We start from the raw sequence: 21,770 nt of genomic DNA on the forward strand, positions 1-21,770 counted from the left end.
TGAACATCATTGCATTTTTAATAAACAAGAAAAGGGCAAAATTCGTTTGTTTAGGCTAATAATAACAAATGTGGGAAGCTTAGCAGCTAAAGAGCTTAAACATACGTGACATACATATACAAATTGCATTTACATAGCGATTGTAATTGTGACAAACACACAAATACGCGACCAATATTACTCTATATATGTGGGTATATTTACAGATATCACAACAAAATAGGGCATTGCAGCTGAATCGTTTGGGTTGGTTAAAAGCAGGTAAGCATTGGTAAAATGGGGCATAGAAGGATGAAATGGTAAAATAGAGTCTGTCTGAGCTCTCTCTAGAAGTCCTGAGGCGCACGGAAATAACAGACCCGCACTGGCTGACCAATAAGGCCGGTCAGGTGGCGGATCCATTTAATTTCCAGACGCAATCTATTCATCTCTCTCACATAAACGTGCTAGCTAAGAAGGCAGAGGAGTCTTTGTTCTGTTCAGAGGAAGATGCAAAATCGAATGAAGTTCAAGCAGTAGACGGGTTATGGTTATAATACTAGGGTAGGAGCCCTGGTGGCCCTTACAGCTTCTCCGAAAACTCGTAGGGCGGTGGCTGCCGGCCGTTTTCCACCTTGCAGTCTGGCTCGAAGGCCGGGTTCTCGTGCTGGCCCTGGTGCTGCATCGCATTGGCCGCCACCTCGGCGTGGTTGCGTGCCCTGGCTATCTGCGTGGAGTTCCGCATGCCGTAGCAGAAGTAGATCACGTAGCCGATCACGATCCAGATGAGGAAGCGGATCCACGTGTTCAGGTCCAGCTGGAACATCAGGTACAGATTCGCGAACACGCTGAGGCAGGGCACAAAGGGCACCAGAGGCACTTTGAAGGTCAGCTCGATGGTCGACACCGGCTGCATGCCTATCACCACGCAAATGAGGATCAGCACAGCGCCCACCAGGCTCAAAGCCACAATCCCGCCGGTGCTGTCCAAATCGAAGACCTTCTGGAAGGAGCACCACACGAGGCAAAAGATGGCAAACACCACGATGCCCACCTTGGTTATTGCCGAGGTCATCGAGTTGGGCTCGCGGAAGGAGTTGCCGTTGAAGAACTGCCGAAACACGTTCGGGGCCTTCACGGACACCAACTTCGTCATCTCCTCGTCCTGGTATCGCAGCACGAGCACGCAAATTGCCACGATGGTATAGGCGAGCAGGGTTCCGATCGACATCATGTCCACCAGCTGGTCCAGGTTGAAGAGGAGAGCCATGATTGCTGCGTGGGCAGAAAACAGAAGAAGTCAGATGGCGCCTGGAGGGACACATCTACGAGATTGCTACTCACATGCAAAGATACCGGACACAATGGTGGCCAGGAGCGGGGTCTTCGTGTAGCTGTGCACTGTGGATAGTTTCTTGAACAGGATACCGTCCTTGCCCATGGCGTACAGGATTCGGGGCAGTGGGAACATGGCGCCCAGCAGACTGGTACACAGCGCAAACACTGCGCCGATGGTCACGATCCACTTAATGGTGTACCACCCAACCTCATCGAAGGCGTGCGGGAAGGGAGCGTCCTTATCCTGGCTAAAGTAGGGCAGCATCATGGTCAGCACTGTGGACACGCCGAAGTAGGACAGGAAGATGATGATCAGCGAGACCACGATCGACAGCGGTATGTTGCGCTTCGGGTTAATGGCCTCCTCGCCCGTGGTGGCGATGCAGTCGAAGCCCACGAAGCCGTAGAAGCACTTGGCGGCCCCGGCCATCACTCCCGCAATGCCAAACGGCATGAAGCCACCCGTACCGAAGCCCTCGGGGACGTCCTTCTCGGGGATGCGCCAGTTGTCAGGGTTGGCATTCATGGCCCCGGCCACCAGGACAATGGCAATGGTGACCAGATTGACCGTGGTGAAGATGTTGTTTAGGAAGCTGGACTCTTTGGCGCCAAAGGCCAGGATGGCCGCCAGCAGCAGCACCATGCCGAAGGATAGAAAGTCCGGGTAGTCGCCCAGGAAGTCAACGTCGATGTGCATCGAACCGTTCAACGCCTTCGACATGTTGTTGTCGATCAGCGAGTCGAAGTAGCCGCTGAGGCCACGCGCCACGGAGGCTGTGCCAATAACGTACTCCAGGATGAGGTTCCATCCTATGGTGAAGGCCACGAACTCCCCAATGGTCACATAGCTGTACACATAGGCGCTTCCCGCCTTAGGCACTCGGGCCGCGAACTCCGCGTAGCAGATTCCGGCAAAGGCGGATGCGATGGCCGCGATCAGGAAGGAAATGGTAACCGCTGGCCCGGCGATGTTATAGGCCACCTGACCGGCGAGGACATAGACTCCCAGTCCCAGAGTACTGCCCACTCCCAGGGCCGTCAGATCAAAGAGGTTCAGGACCCGCGCTAGCTGGGACTCGCCTTCACTCACGTCCTCCGTCTTGCGACGCGTCAGTGCCTTCCACAGATTGACCATGACTGTGGAGAAACGGATGTGAAACACTTCGGTCAAATATTGTCCAGGTCAAGTTGTCAACAACTAGCATTTCTTATCTGGTATCGCCAACTAAAGGCCGCTTCTAATTTACTATCGACTAGCTAGCCTGTTTATCAAAACCATTCACCAATTTGGCGGCAGCATTAGCCGATAGCAGAAATCCGTATACAATCTGAGAACGAATATAGTTTTACGGTTGAATGGAGGAATTGCTACTCAAAACTGGTTGTAAGAAGTGCAATAACTCGTGCTCAGATAATTAATGATCGTTAAATACACTTCTCCGGCTGTCATTGTATAGCACTTTGTGAAGTTATTTGTGTTTTTGATTGACCTTGTACTTAAGTTACTCAAACAGTACACTAAGAAAAATCTTCTGAAGCTTTATAAAATGTGTTCCAAAAATCGGGCTAAAAGCTTCCGCGACGTAGGAAACACTAGAGTCTTTATGCATGATCCCAGCTTTCCAGCTTTCATCCTTTTGAGGATAAAACGGATATGGCAAAATCAATTCGCCCGCTGATCCTGATCAAGGATATAAATATACTTTATAGGGTCGGAAACTTGACTTGACAACTTGGCAGTTGGGCTATGAAGAACTATCAAAGTAGAGAAACAAACCGTATTTCTATCTCATAGGAAGAATATCTTTGTGAAAGGTCTAACCAGATATCTTGAAGGAAAGTTTATATAGCAGATTATACTTTGTATGTTTATACTTAAATTTTTAAAAGTCCCGGCAAGGTATTCAAAAATATTTTATAATTTAAGAAACTAACTTACAAACGTGAACGTGATTTACTTCTAAAGCAAGTAAACATAGGGCTTCACCCACAGTCTTAAATATAAACTAAGGCTTTCAGATATTATGGATGTCGGATTTTAAATGAAATATTTTTTTTGTTACATTTTTTTCCATCACAATACCATGAAGCCTATTACCACAATTTATGTTTTTCAAGCTTTTTCGTTTCAATAATTACTCAAGCAACAAATTTGTTATCATTTAGAGTCAACCATAAGCATGATTTATGGACAGAAATCAAGTATTTAATTCAGAAGTTAAGCTATAATTATTATTTATAAGTAACACACGCCAAAAGAAATTTCGAGCAAATCAGGTTTTATTATGCCAATAAATGAAAATTTACCTAAGCCAAATGTTTCTATGTTTAATCACTAAGATAGTGGACCTTCCCAGGGTGCAAATATATTACTAGATTTCATATTTAAAGTGTGCAATAACGATTATTTCTCGTTTTTGTGTTTTGGCAGTTGGTAACTTCTGTCGTAAAACTTAGTCATCATCATTCGGCCTAATAAGTCTAATCAGGAAACCATTCTATAAGTCGTTTCACATTGTTTGGCTTTACCCAACCCCCATCGGTCGATAAGCCCCTTTAGGAGCCAGTGAAGCACGCGCCAGGCTTTATCTTATCGGACAAGGTTCAATGTAGAAAAGCCAGATTAACTCGTCGAATCGCTGTAAAACCGAGGACCAATTGACGCGACGTTCAAGAGGACTGGCGATTGGATGTCTTAGATTTCGAGGGCGCCAAGCGAAAGTCAGCCTTTATTCACCGAGGATCGGAGATAAGCTTTCGCCGTAGCCCGTTGAAAGTGCGAGTAAATGTAGGGGTAGAGCCAAATGTTTAAGTCTGAAATAGTCTATGAGAAGGTCAACTACTATATTCACAGATTTATGGTACGAGTATAGGTCCCAAAAGCCCAATTAATTATAGCTCGTCATCAGAACAAGGTGTTTCGAAATCAAGGCAAAAACACAGCCCGAATCAATAAATCTTATATTTTGTGGCAAACTTTAAAAAGAAATCAGTGTCTATGCTTATAAGGCAACCTCAAGTTCGCCACTTCTTGAAGCAAACTATTCCTTGATCATGCTGCGATGGCGTGTCTTGTATTCTTTCAAGTCTTTTTATAATTATTGTTAGAAAAAGCTCTCGTCAGCCCGGGTTGCCATTATAAATTACACAGTTATTATAGCCGGCCATTAGGTTTACGATCATTCTCTTTGCCTTTGGGCTGATTGGGGATTAGCCGAGAAGATAAGCAACCTAGCCACGAATCGCCAGTTGCCGAGACCGATATTTTCACAAGTCAAAGCAAAGTCCTTGCTCCTGCCATAAGGGAGGGCTTGGCATCCTGTCACTTGAATTTCACATACTTTTTCACTCTTTTTTTTACGTGGGCTCGAATCAAGAGTCGCACCGTTTCACTTCAGTTCTGCTAAACTCCCAAAGGCTGGCAAAAATAACTGCCGATCGAGTTACCGCGCGCGTCGCGCTCCAAAGTGCTTCTGATCGCTGTGCGCTGCGGCCGGATCGGTTAAAGCTTTGGTTTTCGGCCGACGCGTCGGCAGATTGTTAACAACTTTTTCCCAACGAAACGAAAGCAGTGTCGCCCCGGGTTTCCGGTTCAATCCGATTCGCTCCCTAGGTCGTTTCACATACCTCTTCGGAGCGGCACACGGTACGGCCGAGATTCGGTGACTCCGCCAGTGGGACTTGAGGCCGTGTGTTGAACTCGGCCAACAACTCCCAATTACATAAATATGGCCCCGATAGCGGGTGTTGGCAGCTGCACTTGCCTCGCCGGCCTGACGTCACCGCGATAAGGTGTTTTCCACCGCCACTCGTGCCATTGAGCCGTTCTCGAGCCGTTCGGGCCCACATCTATTTAGGGCTTGTTGTACAGACAGAAGGGGCCCTCGACCCTCGCCCCGCGGGCCGGCGAGCCCGTTTGAACGCCGAAAAATGCGAGCTGAGCGAGCTTTGGCTGCGCCAGCCATGGCTTTCAGCCGCGAACTCGGCGAAAACACGAAAACGTGGCCCTGATCGCGATCGCCTGCCTCTCGACCTTGACCCAGTTGGGCGGCAGTCCCCCTGGCATGCAACCCCAAGCCCGAAGACGCTGAATTGTTCTGGAAACACCTGCCAGCCGTTCTGGTCGTGTGTTCAGCTGCGCTGGTCTGCGGATCTATGAAGCATTTTCACACGCGCAGCTCGGTTATTTTCCATACCGCGACTTGGACTGGAGCGCAGTCACCAATCAAAGCAAACTTAGCAAGCTGGCTTCTTGGAGGGGCTTAGCCTCCGGGTCTCCGGTTTCGAATTCCAAGCACGGCCAGAGCGCCGTGACCAATGACTTGTCAAAACACTTCTCGACTGCAAAGCCCGGGCCCCAAAACAGACGGGACTGGCTCTCAAGGGGCGGAGGGGCGGGGACAGCGGCTGCGTCTGTGGGCAGTCAAACTCGAAAAACAAATCACGGTGCCGCTTCCATCTGAACATCTCGTTTGGCGGTCCGCAGTCCAACAGTAGGCCTACTTTTCTGCTGCTCGAAGCCCCAGTCCCAGCCCCAGCCCCAGCAAGGCATGGATACGAGTCTCGAGGCTGCGATTACACTTGTGCCAATGCAGTCGACGGGGTGGGTGGGCGTGCACAAATTAGCGGCGAAGTCCCAGCGACTCTGTTTGATGTGTCATTAACACCTGACCGTACCACTCTTTTCGGTTCCGGACGAGACATTTTGACGTCAGATGGCCGTTATGTGACGTCACTGCTGCCCGATAAGTGGTGGCCAGAAAAGGAGTAATTGATCGCTAATTCGACTTGATTGCCTGCCAATATTTGAGCTACCCATTGAGTGTGGATAAATATTTTCACACCTTTGCCAGACGTCTTTGCGGACTCGGAGGCCCGAGCCATCGTTGGTGCCGCGAAGGCACCACTCCGTGTCCGATGTGGAGCAGCTGTCAGCCGATATCGTTGGGATTGTGGAACGCCCAATCGGTTTATGATCCGCACAATATATTTGCTCTTTAATTTATGACCCCTCAACTGGGGTCTAGCTTTTACGATCCCGCCTCGATTGCGCTCAGCCGGCCGACCTGTCCCCACTAGGCCACTCTTCTAAACACTTGAATGGGTCGTTCAATGAAAACTCCATAAACACTTCCTTTGGCTCTTTTCACTACTTTATGGCCCCCAATTGGCAAAAGGATTGTAAATATCTTCTCAATTTTATTTCATCTTTCCTTTTGGCTCGATGGAATCATGGTGTGTTTATAGCGCTCCCCAGACGGACCATAAAAATTACTCAAATTGTATAATCCCGAGAGTTTTGGAGCTACACACATCTGTGCATACGTTATCTTTCCCGGTGGACATACGTTGGCAGATTAATCGCTCGAGAATTCTCGGGCTGCGAAAATCCCAGAGGCAAGACGAGGCACTCATGCGTTGGCTTAGTGCAAAGTCGGCCTCTGCTGTGTCGGCGGTGCCATAAAATTTCATTCGCCTAATATCTGATGCAATTAAAGTAGGCCCTCATCCATTTGGCAAGACTCGCGATAAGAGATAACTGCACTCAAATAAGCAATTCCCATGTTGTATTTGTTCCTTGGGTCGCGAGTCGTGAGTTCGTCTGATAAGAAAAGGGGAGAGAGTGTTGCCCAGTTCCCGTGGCACTATCTTCAGCTCTATCTGCCACGGTGTTTATCAACCTTAAGGGAGGTGTTCACACCTCGAAAGTGCCGAGCAAAAGACTATGAATGAGATCAAGGCATGGCAAGTGGAGACCCCTTTCCGTACTATAATTCCGCTGACAGACGAGGTCCGAGTAAATAGACAATCAATAGCTCGAATTGAAGCGAAAACACGGCAAAAGGCTTTACTGAAGTGCCTCGACTATCAGATACTCAGCTAAAGGGACCCCAATGGATAGCGACATCTTCCGAGATTGCAGGGCGTCATCTAGTGGCAATTAAATTATTTAGTAGAGTAGTAAAATTTTGTTACATTTTTCAAATCTTAAAAAACGTGGGCGTTAGAGTGGGTGTGGCCCACTTTTTTTAAATTCTTTTTTAAACTATGAGCGCCACACTTTTCTACCTGTGAGTTACAGTGGCCGTGGCTATTTGGTGCTAGAACAATCTAAATATGAAATCTAAGATCTCACCATTTATTCGGTCAGACCCGGCAAGAGGTCTTGGCTAAGATTTTAAAACCATTATACTATAAAAGAAAAAATTATAGCACAACATTCTTTATAATTATCTACAGTTTTTGGGCTAGCAGACTGTATTGACACTTATAAAGAACAATGGGTAGACAAAAAACTTAAGATTGATTGATTGGCCTTTTAAACAGCTTATCACTTACTACGTTTGGGCGACGATTTTTCTATTCCCTGTCAATACAATACAAGCAAAATCACGAAATGATATAAGCTGGGAGATTTTCTGGAAATAAGGCTGTGAAGTAGATTGTGCCTCAGTATTTCATGCATTGTGCCTGATTTCGTACAAATTTTTGTTTGTTATTAAAAGCATTAAAATGTGTTTATGCACACACGACTACAAGACGTTAATATCGGGTAATTTCTGCCAATATTCTTTGTTGCATGCGTATCTCTTATTACCAAGATTGCTTTTCCACCCATTCGGCTATGCCCAACCCCAAATGGAAATTAATTACTTTGGAGCCAGGCAACTCGTTTAATTTTTTGGTTGTTTCAGTAAGTTTCAATGCGCCGGGAAGAACATTTTGCTACTTCATATTTCAACTAATTCTCGTTAGCAGACGGGGGTGGGGACGGGGCACGGCTAGAGGGAAGCCTACCTGCCTTAACAATGGCTTCTGTTTTAATGCGGCTTGTTGGGTGCTCAGTGTTGCTTGCAAATTGCTTGTGACTTTGAAGCACCGCATGCGGCTGCCTTTTTATTGCACGAGGGGGCATGGAGTAAGGGGTTTCCTTGACTTGACATTCGCAGACGCAGTTGCAATTGCAGGGGTTACTCGTCGAAGTGTATAAGTGGAGAGCCTGCTTGACTGTGTGCGCTAGAAAGCCAGTCAAATGGAAGGCAGAAAAGCGGGGATCCAGTGGGCACGAATTTCCACAGGGCGAACCGCAGCCATCTGAGCCTAATCAGAAGCACATTCCCTTCAGATTAATCACACAAAGTTTCGTTATCACCAGAAGCCCTTACAATGTATATACCTGATACTTGAAATTTCTAAGCACAAGCCAAAATCAGAAAGTCGTTAAGATTACTTGTTGAAATGGTTGATTGAAATCTGACTTGGGGACAACAACAAATCACTTCTAGTCCTGACCAGATTATTTTATCAGCTCCGTTAATCACCTTCAGCTTGCAGAGTGGTTGCCAAGTGGCGTATGCCGCCTAAATAGTCATCAAAACTCTGCGATACGAGAGACCCGTAAATCTTCTGCCCTGAAGGAAACTAGGCCTTCGGCACAGGCAGCTCTGAGGGCAGATTTTCATGGCCACAACTTAAGTAAATACTAAGAGGGTTATACAAATAAATGTGCTTGAAAACCTTTTTCAAAATATAAGGACAAATTTTAAAGGCTCGAAATTATTTTACAATTTTTCGTAAACTTGTTGTTTTTAGATACCTAATTTATGACAAGAAAGGAAGCTAACATCAGCAAGACGAAGTTGATATGACCAAGCAGGGTACACAGAGCTTTCCGAAAGTTGAAAGCAAGAGAAAACGTCTTAGTGACGCCCTTGACTATCGGATACCCATTACCCAGCTAAACAGAATTAAAGCGTAATATATTACATTTCCATGCCTATCGCACTCTAATTTTGCTAATTATTTATTATTATTTGGTATTCACAGTTAATATATGGTCCGATTCTTGTATTATTTGACATCATTTGTGGTATCAAATTAAAGGTTTTGTTGTAAATAAAATGGAACCTTCTTAAAATATAGGTATAGTTTGGCTACTTTTAGACAAGATAAGCAGAAACCCTGCAAGGTAAATCTTGAAAATTGTTCCCATTCTTTTTTCCATCAGTGTACTAATTTATAGCAAGGAAAAGCTTCTCGTTGAAATTGTAAGCCCAAGTAATAAGAGTAAGAAAATTATGTCATATAGGTATGCCAACAATGTGCGAAACACAAAAACAGAAAGAAAGGCGGAGGGGTAATAAAAATTCAGAATTATGGGAGAAGGTACAACGACTCTCCAAAACCGGAATTACCGTAGTACAGCTTTCTGGGTTTCAGGTTCGATATATGTACATATGTAACTTTTGCGTTATGTAAAGCCGCGCGGACTGAGATTACAGCAATCCACAGTCAAACGAAACTTTATTCGAAATAATTTTCGTAAATCATTCGCGACTTTATTTATACTTTAGCCCGCAGTCGAGTCAAGGGACAAAAACACAAATTAATTAAGCGCTCCTCCCCGCACGGTCCACTCGACCCGTATTACGCTCAATGCGAGAAAAAGCGAACTGCAATCGAGCACCTGGACCGCCCAACGAGTTAGCCGGCGGAGCAAGGGAAATCTGATAAACGGAGAGTGGCGACCCGCGAAGAAAGGAAAGGGACAATGCATTAGGCGTATACTGCATTATCAAGTTAAGAGTGCTCATAGAGCGATGCGGTGGCTGATATTGGGGAACTAGCGAGACTTTTTCAAGTCTTAATTAAATTACAATTTGTTGTTATCAACTTGAAATTTTAATGTTATTATTAAAAATTATTTTTGGTTTTTTCATTTAATACGAAAATGTATTGTAAACGTAAATGTGAAAACGTAAATAAAACAAGAAACAAAGCTGACTCCGCGACGAAGCTAACAGCTCGTTGTCTTTACACGGAGAATTAAGTATTTAGATAACCAAAAACTAATTTCGGAAACAGTAAGATATCGTCCCACTTCAATTTAAAATCGTATATGATTGTCGTGCGTGTTTTATTTAGACACTACTTGATACTACTTCCTATGGCAGAAACATGATAAATTCGTCCGAATTTGTGAAATTGTTTTTGGAATTTTTAAATATTTCAAGAATGATTTTACCAAGAGTAAACACAAAAGAGACGATATAGTCCACTGGACTCCACCGACCCATCATCAGCTCAAACTTTAATTGAAATAAAATTCCAAGAAATTTATATTGGCGCGGCTCACACTACGAATGCCATCTCCACACCAGCTAGCTGGGTATACTGACCATGTTAGGCGCGGTTTAACTTAGTCAAATCTATTAAAATAACAATTTAAAGCAAAACAAAAGCTTTAAACAAATTTGTTTGACGTCAAGTGGCGTGGCATGTTGGTACAAACGTGAGCTGATTTATTACACCCAATGCTCTTCGAGTAAAAGAAAAGAGATTTTTTTTAACACCTATATAGAATATTCTATACCGCAAACCCAGGAATTTAAAATACTTTTGGGCGTCAGAGAAACACGTTCTATAAATACGGGGTTTCCCGCGTGTACCTCACACCCATGAAAACAGGTTGGGGCTGTCAGGTGCCGGCGCACACTACAATCAACGAAGTTTAGGTGAAAGACTGCCCACAATTTAATGCAGCTCAATGCGGGTAAAAAATCCCCAGGGGCGTTGCTGGGGGCTAGTCTTTCACGCGGTCCCGCGTCCTACGTTCTGCATTCGCCATATTTTAAATTAGCAATTCAGCATTGACAATTACGAGTTGTGCACACATTTTAGAGTATTTATTTCAAATTTGCGTTTGGGTGGTGCGGAAAAAAGAGTATTTGCCGACATTAATCGGGCAGTTTTTGTTAATTTCCAGGTTTTTACTCTTTTATTAATGTGCGTGTAGAAACAGGTGCGAATTGGGGTGGGAAAATAGGATTATCTTTTTCGTTTCAATTTACCTGAAGATATTTGCCGTCAGCTGCAAATGTTGTTGAGAAGTGAACGACTAATTTTTGTTGTGGCTTCTGCAGCTATATATTAAAATTGTACAAATAAACAACTAGAATGGTTTATTTAGGTTTGTTTGTAAAATAACTGCTATACACAAATGAAACGGCTCTTGGCGCCAGAACTCTAATTTAATAATGAAACGATTTAAGCAAGACAATTTAATGTTCACATAAAATTGCCAATTAACACGCCTCGCCCTTTCCGACAGCCAATTTATTCGTTTAGCAATATTTAAAATTAAGCCAAAGTGACATGGGCTCGATTTAAGCTCAGGCCACATCCCACCAAAATAAGCACAATGCCAATAAGGCTTTTCCTGCCTTCCGTTTAGCGCGTTTAAATGTGGCCGCCTTTACTTAAATTAGAATTGGTTTCGGCTGCCTAATTATTCATCACTTCAATTTATTGCCTCCGAAACCGACTTCGGTTTCACACATTATATTTTATTCTGTGAAGGCAATTTACAAGATATTCCAAACAATTTCAGGCAACTTTTTAAGAAAGGAATAGCTTTTCCAGAAGCAACGAAACAATTAAGTTGCAGACGGCAAGTATCTCTAGACTTTAGCTACGTCATGAGAAATAACTTAACGAGTTATTAACCGCACGAAACTGTTCAGCATCAAAGTCTAGTAGTTCCCAGATTATCCTCGAGAAGCCTCGCCAAATTAGAGAGCACTGTGGTGGGTATTTCCGCATAAATTACTATGGCGCCTTAATTTCAGTTAGTTATTCCTGGAAAGCTTTGAATAAATTTGGCAATTGCGCCAACAATGACGGAAAACTAGAACAGCCGATTACTTTACTCCCTCAATTAGCACAACAAAATCGGCCTTTAATTTACCGCGAATCCTCCTACAAACGTATTTCACTATAATTAAGGCAGATATTTATTATCTGATACATTCCGCTTTCACAAACAATTACCACAAGCGACTTGTGATTGTGATTTCTCGCTGTTGTGTGGGGTGCGATGCGATGCGGAAACGTCTTTATATTACTCAAATGCAAGTTAGTACGAGTGAATTAATGTCAGTGGGCATGATGCTGGGCTAGTCAGTAATTAACGAGGTAGACGGACTAAACTGCCTGACTGTCGCTTAACTGCGCTTTACGTTCTAAATGAGCTTCAATGGAAGAATATTATTCAGATTGGTTGCGGTACCCAAGAAATAAATGTTATCTGGTTTCCCGACTTGACAGCTAGAGAGGGTGTATTTTAAGAACGTCCAATTAAGAGGTAACTTTTAAACAACGAACAAACTTAAAGCATTAGATAGTTATTCCCACTACTTGTTTTTGGGAAAAGAATGTTTCAGGAAGAAGGAAGAGTTTCGACCCTTTAGGAAGATAAATAATTATACCCGTTACTTGCATAGTTAAAGGGTATACTAGATTCGTCGGAAAGAATGTAACGGGCAGAAGGAAGTGTTTCCGACCCCATAAAGTATTCATATTTTTCATTAGGATCACTAGCCGAGTCGATCTAGCAATGTCCGTCTGTCCATATGAAACTCGGTCTCGGAAACTATAAAAGCCACACACATTTTTGATTTAGTGTCATTTTCTTCATATGCACCGGAAGTTTGTTATGCAAACGTGCCACGACCGCAAACCATCTAACAATTGCTTTTTAAACTATTCGAAATACGGGCGATACGGGCCGAGAGGGAAGATAAAGACATGCTTCCAGCAAATCTACCCTTTTTCAATAGCACACCAGAACCGCCATTAAGCGCATTCCTGCGCCAGCCAGCATATATTGTTATAATTCTTGGTTGATTAGTAAAAACATCATAAACAAGAAAGGAAGTTAACTTCGGCAACCCTAAGTTTGTATACCATTGCAGTTGTAAGAAATAATAAACTTTAGTAACACTATGTGAAATTTTTAAGGATTAATGCTAACTTCAGTGATATTAAAAAAATTATTTTTCATTCTTTTCTCAGACCATTTTTTTGACATCTATATGTCAGAGTAGTCCGATATTTATTAATATAAATATAAAAATATGTATTATATAGGTATAATATAAAAATGAAATGTCTCCTTCTCTGCGTTGCAAACTTCTGACTGAAATCATTATATCCTCTGCAAGGGTATAAAAATATCTTCAACCATTCCAAAGGTTTACAATAATGACAGTGCAAATTTTTTGGAAAAAGTGACTCCTATAACTCCCGTAAAACTTAAAAGTCGCAAAATCTTTCAAATGAAAATTTTGTTCTGCCGTTGTGAACTGGATAACAAAAAAATTCGATGAAAATCAGATCAGAACAGGGGTGGCACGCTTGGCAGATTTGGACTCCAATATGATCGTGTTTTAGAGGGCAAACAGGACCAAACTGTAAGCAACAGTAAAACTGTGTCAACACCATAGGAAATATAAACATTAATACGTATGATAAATGATTAACATGTTATAAAATAATCGATATCTGTGGCGGTAAAGCTGGGTTCAAACTAGTTTAATACTAGTTAAAAGCAGCGTCATTGATATCTACAAATTCTTTATGGGTGCCATAGAGTATTACCTTAACTCCACAACAGTATTCGTCTAAAACAAAGTGATCTCTCTTCATTCCCACCAAAGCCGTGCTTGGCGCGACAGCGAAAACACCTGTGGAGGCCGAGAGCTTTATGATCGAATCGAAACCAAAACCGACCGAATGCGGCAAGCGCTGACGATGAACTCAAACGAGCTGTAGACAAAAGTCCGCCGAGTTGGCATGGAGAGGCAAACGACCAAGCAATTTGCTATGAAAATGAGCGGATTTGACAACGGCCATAATAATGCTACGCTCAGCTTCACAATTATTAAGCATAACACCAGATCTTAATTGATACATCTGACGAACACCGGTACGAATTGAACTGTATTGGTTTTGCCCTAAATGCGTAGTTAGTAATATCTATTTACAGAAAGTCAGTTACATGCCGAATTGGGAGCGCTGCTTCGAAGTCCCAGGGTGCGCACCATCCTGGTCGGACTTGGCGCTCTGCTGATAGACCAGGCCGTCCACGCCTGGAATCGTGTTGCATCCCACGCAGGCGTGTAGGGTCTCATGGATGAAGATGTCGCAGTCGACGCAGAAGAACTGTTTGCAGAACCCGCATCTATATACGACCTTATCGGCGACCTTGTCTGCTACCTGTCCTAGAGCCTTAAAGCAGGCGTAACACTCCCTGACCCCGCTGTCGAGGTCTGAGGAGACCGGCATGGCCTCGAACGGAAGTTCCTCAAAGTTAGGCACCGGGAACAGGTGGTGATAGGATCGCGCCAAGTGCGGCGCCGAGACTAAGGTGAGTCCGCAGGACTGACACTCGACAGGGAGCTCGCAGTATTTGCTGTTGCACTGCGGGCAATGGTGACCAGTAGTGCATAGTTCGCTGGGCTCCTCCAGGTTTCCTATGTGGCACATGCACATGGACAGCGGCGCGTCCTTGCCCTCCACCTCGTTTTTGGTGTGAGGGAAACCCATACGAATGAGCGAATAGTGCTGCGTCTTTGCGGCGGGCGGCGGATCCACCTGGGACATAAGCTGGTCTCGGAAATGGGCGTCATCTAGAACAGCCCCGAAAGTACCCATCGTCTGCTGTGTGAGGTAGCGGGCCACGTGAATCTCGGCCGACAAGGAGATTACCGAGCAACGAATGCCCTCCTTCTTCAGCTCGTCGATGGTGAGGTTTATGTCCACTGGGTCACAGGTGGTTAGTGAGCCCATGATTATGACGATCTCGCGTGATGCGTGAGAGGGGACAACCTTCAGCGTTTTCAACGCCAGATCCAAGCCGTTCTGCAGCGAGGGTTCGCTGGTCAGGGAGACGTTGGCCAAGCTGAAACAAAACGTTAAGGAGTCGAAAATAGAGTTATTAATCGGAACCCACCCTTCCAGCGCCTTGAGATGAACGCGCGATGTCCCTGTGAGCTCGGTCACCTTCTCTGCCCGCTTGGCCTTCAGCGCAATAATGCCCAGCTGACTGATGGGGTTCTGGTCAAAGAACTCCTCGATGAACACCTCCAGCAGCTTCACGGTGCAGCGCAGTCGCGTGGGCTTGAGGTCCGGCACGCTCATAGACTCAGAGCAGTCCAGCACGAGAAACAGGTGCCTCATCATGCCCAGCCGGTTCTGCTTGGTCTTTTGAGCCTGTCGCTGGCGTTTTGCCTTTTGAATGATCCCCGCAATGGCTCCATCCAGCTGGCCATCCTCGTCGTCCTTGATCGCTTCCCTAAAACCATTGATCGTAATAGACTCACTTCACCGCGCACATCGCTCACCATGTCTTTTCGTAGCCCGTCTCCCAGCGGTACTCCTTCTGGTCATCCTGCTCGTCGTCGGCCATTACTGCAGTTCTGTTGTACTACTTGCAATCGAAATAATTAAATTAAACAGAGCCCAACAAAGGCACCGGCAAATGAAACAGTGTGCACACACCTCGACAAGAATAAATACAATTGGCTGGGTTGCCACATTGACCGCAGACGGATCATTGTCGCAAGTAAATAATTTTAACACAAAGTTCGGAAGAGAGTTAGTCAAATTTAAAATGAACATTTAACACTCCTTTGAACTAGATAAAAAAATGTTTATGTTTTGATCATTGAAAAGCGCGGAAAGTTACCATATCGATAAAAAATCTCACCACACTGCGTGATTGGCTGTCGAAGTGCACCGCCACGCGGGCGAACGGAAAAGAGCGCTACTCTCGATGTCCGGGCATTTAAGTGAAGCGTACGTATAGCAAGGCGCGAAATATAATGAAAAAAATGAAAGCATAATCCATAGTTTGAAAACTAGTGCAACTGCAACAGTCGAAAGCTGTTGGCATATCCATACAGTCCAATTTAAATTCAACCGCGAACCCAAAGTTGACGGAAGCGCATACAAAGGTGCGCCTAGCCGGTACAAAATCACCACTGGCCGTTTTCGTGCAGCCGAACCAATTTTGCGTTTGGCATTCAGAGTTCGCGCGTACAATTGTCAGAAGCAGCCGCGGCGCTGCTCGTGTAAAGAAGTCGGAATCGGTTAAATTAAGACGAAGTTCAAAAACTGTGTTCAGTTTGATTTTGCAAACGAAAAGGGTTTATGAAGGTGTGTGCAGAAGTGCAGTGGCGCAAATCCAACCGTATCTCGTAGTGAGATGTACTGATCTGCAAGTCTGTCTATTTGGTGGCTGCGAAATTTAAGCGGGCTATCTGAACTTGTACAGATAAAGTAAAAGGAGCCTTCCAAATAGGTTTACTTAAAGTAATAGGAGTTGGTCCAGCCCTGAGTGGGCTAATATACTAATATATTAATATACTAATTGTTTATGTTCTGCATACGAGTGATAGACTGAAAAACTTCCAAAGTGTTCGTAAAACGAGTTGTGTTCTAACATATATTACTTTGAGAAGTGTAGCTTGTACGTCAATGAACCGGCGCCTTTTCAAATTCATTTTTTGGGGTTTTTTGTTGGTCCAAAGCGCCGCTGCATATCACCCATCGCGTTGCAGATGTACATATGCTGAAACTCACCACACCGGGCACACACCGTAGACAGCGACAAGGTGCGTTGCCACCCGGTCCGAGTTTGTGCAAACACACCACGGCACTGTACTTTTTTCTCTGCTGTTAGCCGATTTTAAAAGCCAAGGAATAACATAAATTGACGCTTCCTTCTACACTTCTTAAAAGTTACAATCTAAATGCATTCCACACAGGCTTGGGCGCTGGGGTCGTGAATAATGTTGGCACAGGAGATTGCACCCACGGAAATCGGCAAACACGCAAACATTATAAGAGGTGAGTGGACCAAACTAAATTACGCGAACTGTGCTAATTGCCCATGTTGTATTTCCCTGCAGCTGCCCAAGAGGAACTGGCAAACATGGACGTTCTTGTGTGTGGACGCTGCCTGAGGGCCTACAACTTTGTGGAAGAGTTCCAGGCCCACAAAGAGGACGCCTGCGAGAAGGAAAACGCGAATCTGAAGGAGACTCTTGACACCAAGCCCACCATCTGGGCCTTTACGCTGTGGAAAGCAACACAGCTGCACACACGCAAGGACACTAACTCTGCCAACTCCTGGGCTCTGTACCAGCACTGGGTTAAACTGGAGGAAAGCGTCCGGGAGCCATGGATCGTTGCCGGAAAGACTATTCAGTCCTTCGGCAAGATTGCCCACGGTCAGCTTCAGGACATGCCGGTGCGCATTACCAAGACTGTGGTTAACCCAACCAATAACAATACGTCTAACAGCAACAACAACACTAGCGTCTCCCCCACAAGAAGTATTTAAATACTCTAGAATAAGTGTATAATAAAATATTACATTTCTCATTTGTATTGCCAGAATCCCCGGCCGGCAAGCTGCCCACACTGGCCAATCAGCTTAAGGACACCGAAAACGAAAGACCCAAGTCCAAGCCGGGCACCCCTACGCTTCCCTCAGCAGCTTCCGCCGGAACAGTCAAGCCCAACAACCGCATCGCCATTCGGATTGATTCCAAGACAGAACAGCGCACCGAAGAGCCAGTGGAGAAGATAGTGGCCAAGCGTTTCAACCCGCGTCGCAAGACCCACGAGTATTTGGTAAAATGGGTAGATCGCTCGCACCATGAAAATACCTGGGAAGTCATGGCCAATCTTGAGCGGGTGCCGTATTTCCTGCAGATGTTTGAAAAGCAACTGGCGCGCCAGAAGCTAACTCGGGAAAAGGGTCTGGACGCCTTGAAGCGCACACAGCCACAAGGTGCATCCTCAAAGGGCGAATCTGTCGCTCCAATCAGTCCGGTCCCGGCGCCATCCCAAGTTTCGCCATCATCTAGACCCTCACGCACTTCCAAAACCAAGGCCATGGACTCGTTCAAGCAATGGGTAAATGAAACTGGTGGCGGTGATGGTTCCTCTTCGCCTTCCTCAGCCAACGAGGACGAATCCGCAACGGAACAAGAGTGGCCCCCGTCGACGGGTCCGGTCAAGCGCAAGCTTAATCACACGGACTCCAGCCTCGAGGGCAGTGGGCTAAACGACTCTATGGAATTAGAGGATCTTGAAGAGGACCTGCCATCACACACGGTAAAGCGTCTAAAAAACGGAGGGAGCTCCGTGCAGCTGAACAAGCCACGGGTTCAGCCCACGGAAAAGCAGCAGGCCAAAGTCAATGGCAACTCCACTGCCGTGTCGGCAACGGAGCAAAAAATGGGTGAGATTATCTACACAGAGGACAGCACGAGCTCGGGCATGTTCCGCAAGCCCGAGATGCCCAACACAATACACCTGGTAAATAGTTCTTTTTTTTTGCTTTTGTGCATCAAAAATTTACTTACCATCCTTGTACTCTTTTTCCAGAAAAAGGAGAAGCCGGAATGTCCCGTACGGTATCTAACACGCTCTGAGGTGGCCATCAGCTCAAGAGGAGTCTTTCGGGTTGAGCATTCTGAGATACCGGCCCCCGTTTCACCAGCCGCCGTGGCACCCCAGAAGATAAACGCCGCGCCTGCAACCACAGGCTTAGCCAAGCGCCTTCCAGTGGCTCGGCCTGCTCACTCCGGCACCAGCTCGCCAATCACTGTTGGCCAGAGACAACAGGTTCTGCGCACCCCTGGCCACGGCCCCACAACAGCAGCAGTTCAGCGTCGACCTGTTTTGGGTGCCACACACACACAAGTGCGCCAGAGTCTGCAGCAGGCGCCGGGCCGAGCTCACCCGGGTGGCCGAGTCCTAGCACGCGCCGGTGTCGGCACTCCGCAACAACGCCAACAGGGCGCAAAAGCAGTTACCCCTGAGCAAAAAATTTTGCAGCTTTCGAAGTCGGGCGACTTGAAAGTTACACGAAAAGTGGTGACCCGTGAAGAGCTGCTAGCCCAACGCTCTGCCCAGGCTCGCCAGCGTCAGGTTCTGGCACAGCAACAACAATCTACGCATATGCAGAAAGTGACTCCTGGACGACAGAGAATAACTCCCAAGCCGGCGCTTCAGCCAACGCCGCTGCAGATGGAGCTAGAGGAGGAGGTTAATCAGCACCAGGCTCAGCTGTGTCCAATCACCGGTAAGCTTATTGGTCAGGAGGAGACTCAGCTGCAAATGGAACAGGAACAGCAACAGGAGCAACAGCGCGAGCAGTTGGAAGCCGCAGCGCAGGCCCTCCTAGGTAGTGATCAACAAGTTCTTACCAACGAGGACGGCTCTGCCTTGCTGGTGCGCGGCGAAGACGGGACTGTCTACCAGGTAGCTGGAAAAAATGCAGAGGGCCAAACCATACTTGTAACCCAGGGCCCGGATGGCGAGCAGCAATTTGCGTACGTGGCTGCTGCAGAGGGAGAAGACCAAGATGTCCTATCCCTCGACCACGCAGTTGCCGAGGCCGTTCAGTCTGGGGAACAGGTTGAGTCGCATGGTGTCGGATCAGCGACGGCAGATGGCGAGCAGATTCTCGTGTCCATGACAGAGGAAGAACTAGCACATCACCAGGTGCTTCAACAAGCGGAGGCTTCTGCAGCAGGCACCGGAACACCGGCAACGGCCCAGATCCATATCACGACCTCTGACAGCGATGGCACGGAGGCACAGATACCGGCCGAGGTGGTGCAGGCAGATCTGCCTTCCCCGGGTAAGTTGTGATGACTGCCGTTTAAAAACAAAGTCTTTAACAATCAATTTATTTTCAGGTGGTACACGTCGCGTTGTTTTATTGCTACAGGATGGCACCTTCATGATGACTGAGATGCACGAAGAACAGTTCAAGACGCTCAACATCCCGACGTAAAAACATGTTAATAGTATCTAAACTTAGAATATATATATATTTATATATAAGGCGTAGTCCATAAGCCGATAATATTGAAAGAACCTGACGTTGCTAGGTTACTCCCACCTTCAGTTCCGTTTAGCCTTAGAATTTCCACACTGTAGGCAGCAAATATGCGTGACCAATGACTCAGGGCCGTGTTTGCCAGTGGTTTTAAAATCATTATTTTGTTAAGATCATTACCGGGATTACCAAGCTGATCTAGCCAAACGTAATGATGCGTCAAAAAAGAAGCATAGAACGTTGAAATAAAATATGCGAATACCTAAAAATATGCCGTTATTTAATCGTGGGAGGCGTCTGTTTGATCTACGATTAACGATTAAATCGGCGACTACATGCCCTATACCATATAAAGGATTCAAACTCTACAAGCACTCTTTAAGGATGTCCTTGGAAAGCTTAATAATAGTTTTGATTGCAAATATTAGTATGATATCAATGATAATTCGAAAAATATGGACTTTCACTTAATTTACAACTCGTAGAAAATTAAAGACAAGCAATTTAAGTTATTACTAATTGTATGTCTTAGAATAGGTAGAAATACATGATTTGCATTTTAGCAAAACCATTTAGAAATCAAAAGCAAACTAAGCTGTAAGTAAAGTTACGATAGAAATAAATTGTAATTTATATTAGTACTTTTAATCTAGAGAACTTAAAGATATTTGCAACATTATTAATTAAAGAATTTTTAAGCAGCTGTGGGAGAGCAAAGCCTAAAATGTTCTCTATCTACGAAGTGTAGAGTTTGAAATATCCTTGATCGTTTATATAAGCCTAGGCCTTGCTACCTGCTACTTCGGAGCCGGCTTACATCCGCGAAGCAGCTTTACTGTGAATCCAAACAAACACAATAAAAAAATTATTTCAGTGAAGTTTGATTTATCATGTCTTTTTTAAACTTGACAGTCCCATCGTGCTTCCATATTTCTCGCTGGGTCCGAAGGGGCTTCCATTACGATTTGGTCAAAGGTGGCACAGGGTTAGGAGGCCCAGTGAATTTTCCACTCGGTGTATGACAGCAATAAAAACTAGATTTATTCGATTTATTGCAGAGGGTCAACGCAGGGAAGGAGACGTTTCCGACCCCAAATAGTATATATATTATTGATCAGCGTCACTAGAAGAGTCGATTTACCCACGTCCGTCTGTCCGTCCATTTCTGCGCAAAACAAGTCTCTCAGTTTTAAAGCTATCGGGCTAAAACTTTAAGCCGGAATCAGCCGGATCAAACATCTATATCTTATAGCTCCCGTAGTAACTATCGTGGATAAAACCTCATACGTTTGGAAATAACATTTTTTATTTGTTCTAAATTATGAATTCAATTTGATCAAAATTGGACGACTATATCATATAGCTGCCATAGTAACGATCGGAAAATTAGACGGAAAATATAACAAAATTATATCTTTGGTGTTTTTTAACACATAACTTTCTAGGCTTGGAAAGAACATTTTTAAAATTTGTAAGAGTTTCGCATTGAATTCAATAAAAATCGGACTACTCTAACATATAGATGTCAAAACATGGTCTAAAAAAAAATGAATAATAAAAAAAGAAGAATAATAATAAAAATGAATAATTTATTTTTAATGTCACTGAAGTCAGCAACAATCCCGAAAAATTTCACATGGTGTTACTAAAGTTGATTATTTCTTATAGCTGCATGCGCATAAAAGTTTCTTGTTATTAAATTGAATTCAAAATTCTTAAAAATATAAAAAAATGTATTCCCAATATAATAAGA

General features: G+C 44.9%; 3 protein-coding genes across 6 annotated transcripts; 1 reads left to right on the forward strand and 2 right to left on the reverse strand.

Annotated features, from left to right (window-relative positions):
• LOC108030879 (cationic amino acid transporter 3) lies at positions 1-13,920 on the reverse strand. 3 transcript variants are annotated; one of them, XM_044095415.2, is made up of 3 exons: positions 13,756-13,920; positions 1,324-2,454; positions 1-1,254 (listed from the first exon to the last, which is right to left on the reverse strand). In XM_044095415.2, the coding sequence occupies exons 2-3, from the start codon at positions 2,450-2,452 to the stop codon at positions 563-565; spliced, it is 1,821 nt and encodes a 606-aa protein (XP_043951350.1). In that variant the 5' UTR covers positions 2,453-2,454; positions 13,756-13,920; the 3' UTR covers positions 1-562. The 3 variants fall into 3 exon arrangements, with proteins under 3 accessions (XP_043951350.1, XP_016959526.1, XP_016959525.1); XM_017104037.3 differs by lacking the exon at positions 13,756-13,920 and adding an exon at positions 9,513-9,791; XM_017104036.3 differs by lacking the exon at positions 13,756-13,920 and adding an exon at positions 4,659-4,807.
• Positions 13,921-14,057: 137 nt separating this feature from the next.
• Positions 14,058-15,798, reverse strand: LOC108030831 (general transcription factor IIH subunit 2). Of its 2 annotated transcripts, XM_017103952.3 has the most exons (4): positions 15,658-15,798; positions 15,501-15,583; positions 15,110-15,451; positions 14,058-15,058 (listed from the first exon to the last, which is right to left on the reverse strand). In XM_017103952.3, the coding sequence occupies exons 1-4, from the start codon at positions 15,775-15,777 to the stop codon at positions 14,152-14,154; spliced, it is 1,452 nt and encodes a 483-aa protein (XP_016959441.1). In that variant the 5' UTR covers positions 15,778-15,798; the 3' UTR covers positions 14,058-14,151. The 2 variants fall into 2 exon arrangements, with proteins under 2 accessions (XP_016959441.1, XP_016959442.1); XM_017103953.2 differs by lacking the exon at positions 15,658-15,798 and having other exon boundaries at positions 15,501-15,650.
• Positions 15,799-16,161: 363 nt separating this feature from the next.
• On the forward strand, positions 16,162-20,901 carry LOC108030830 (uncharacterized). Its single transcript, XM_017103951.3, has 6 exons — positions 16,162-16,314; positions 16,926-17,007; positions 17,070-17,495; positions 17,558-18,486; positions 18,556-19,816; positions 19,875-20,901. The coding sequence occupies exons 2-6, from the start codon at positions 16,950-16,952 to the stop codon at positions 19,970-19,972; spliced, it is 2,772 nt and encodes a 923-aa protein (XP_016959440.1). The 5' UTR covers positions 16,162-16,314; positions 16,926-16,949; the 3' UTR covers positions 19,973-20,901.
• The last annotated feature ends 869 nt before the right edge of the window (positions 20,902-21,770 follow it).

Source organism: Drosophila biarmipes, chromosome 3L (genome assembly GCF_025231255.1).
Source record: "Drosophila biarmipes strain raj3 chromosome 3L, RU_DBia_V1.1, whole genome shotgun sequence".
Classification (NCBI taxonomy): domain Eukaryota; kingdom Metazoa; phylum Arthropoda; class Insecta; order Diptera; family Drosophilidae; genus Drosophila; species Drosophila biarmipes.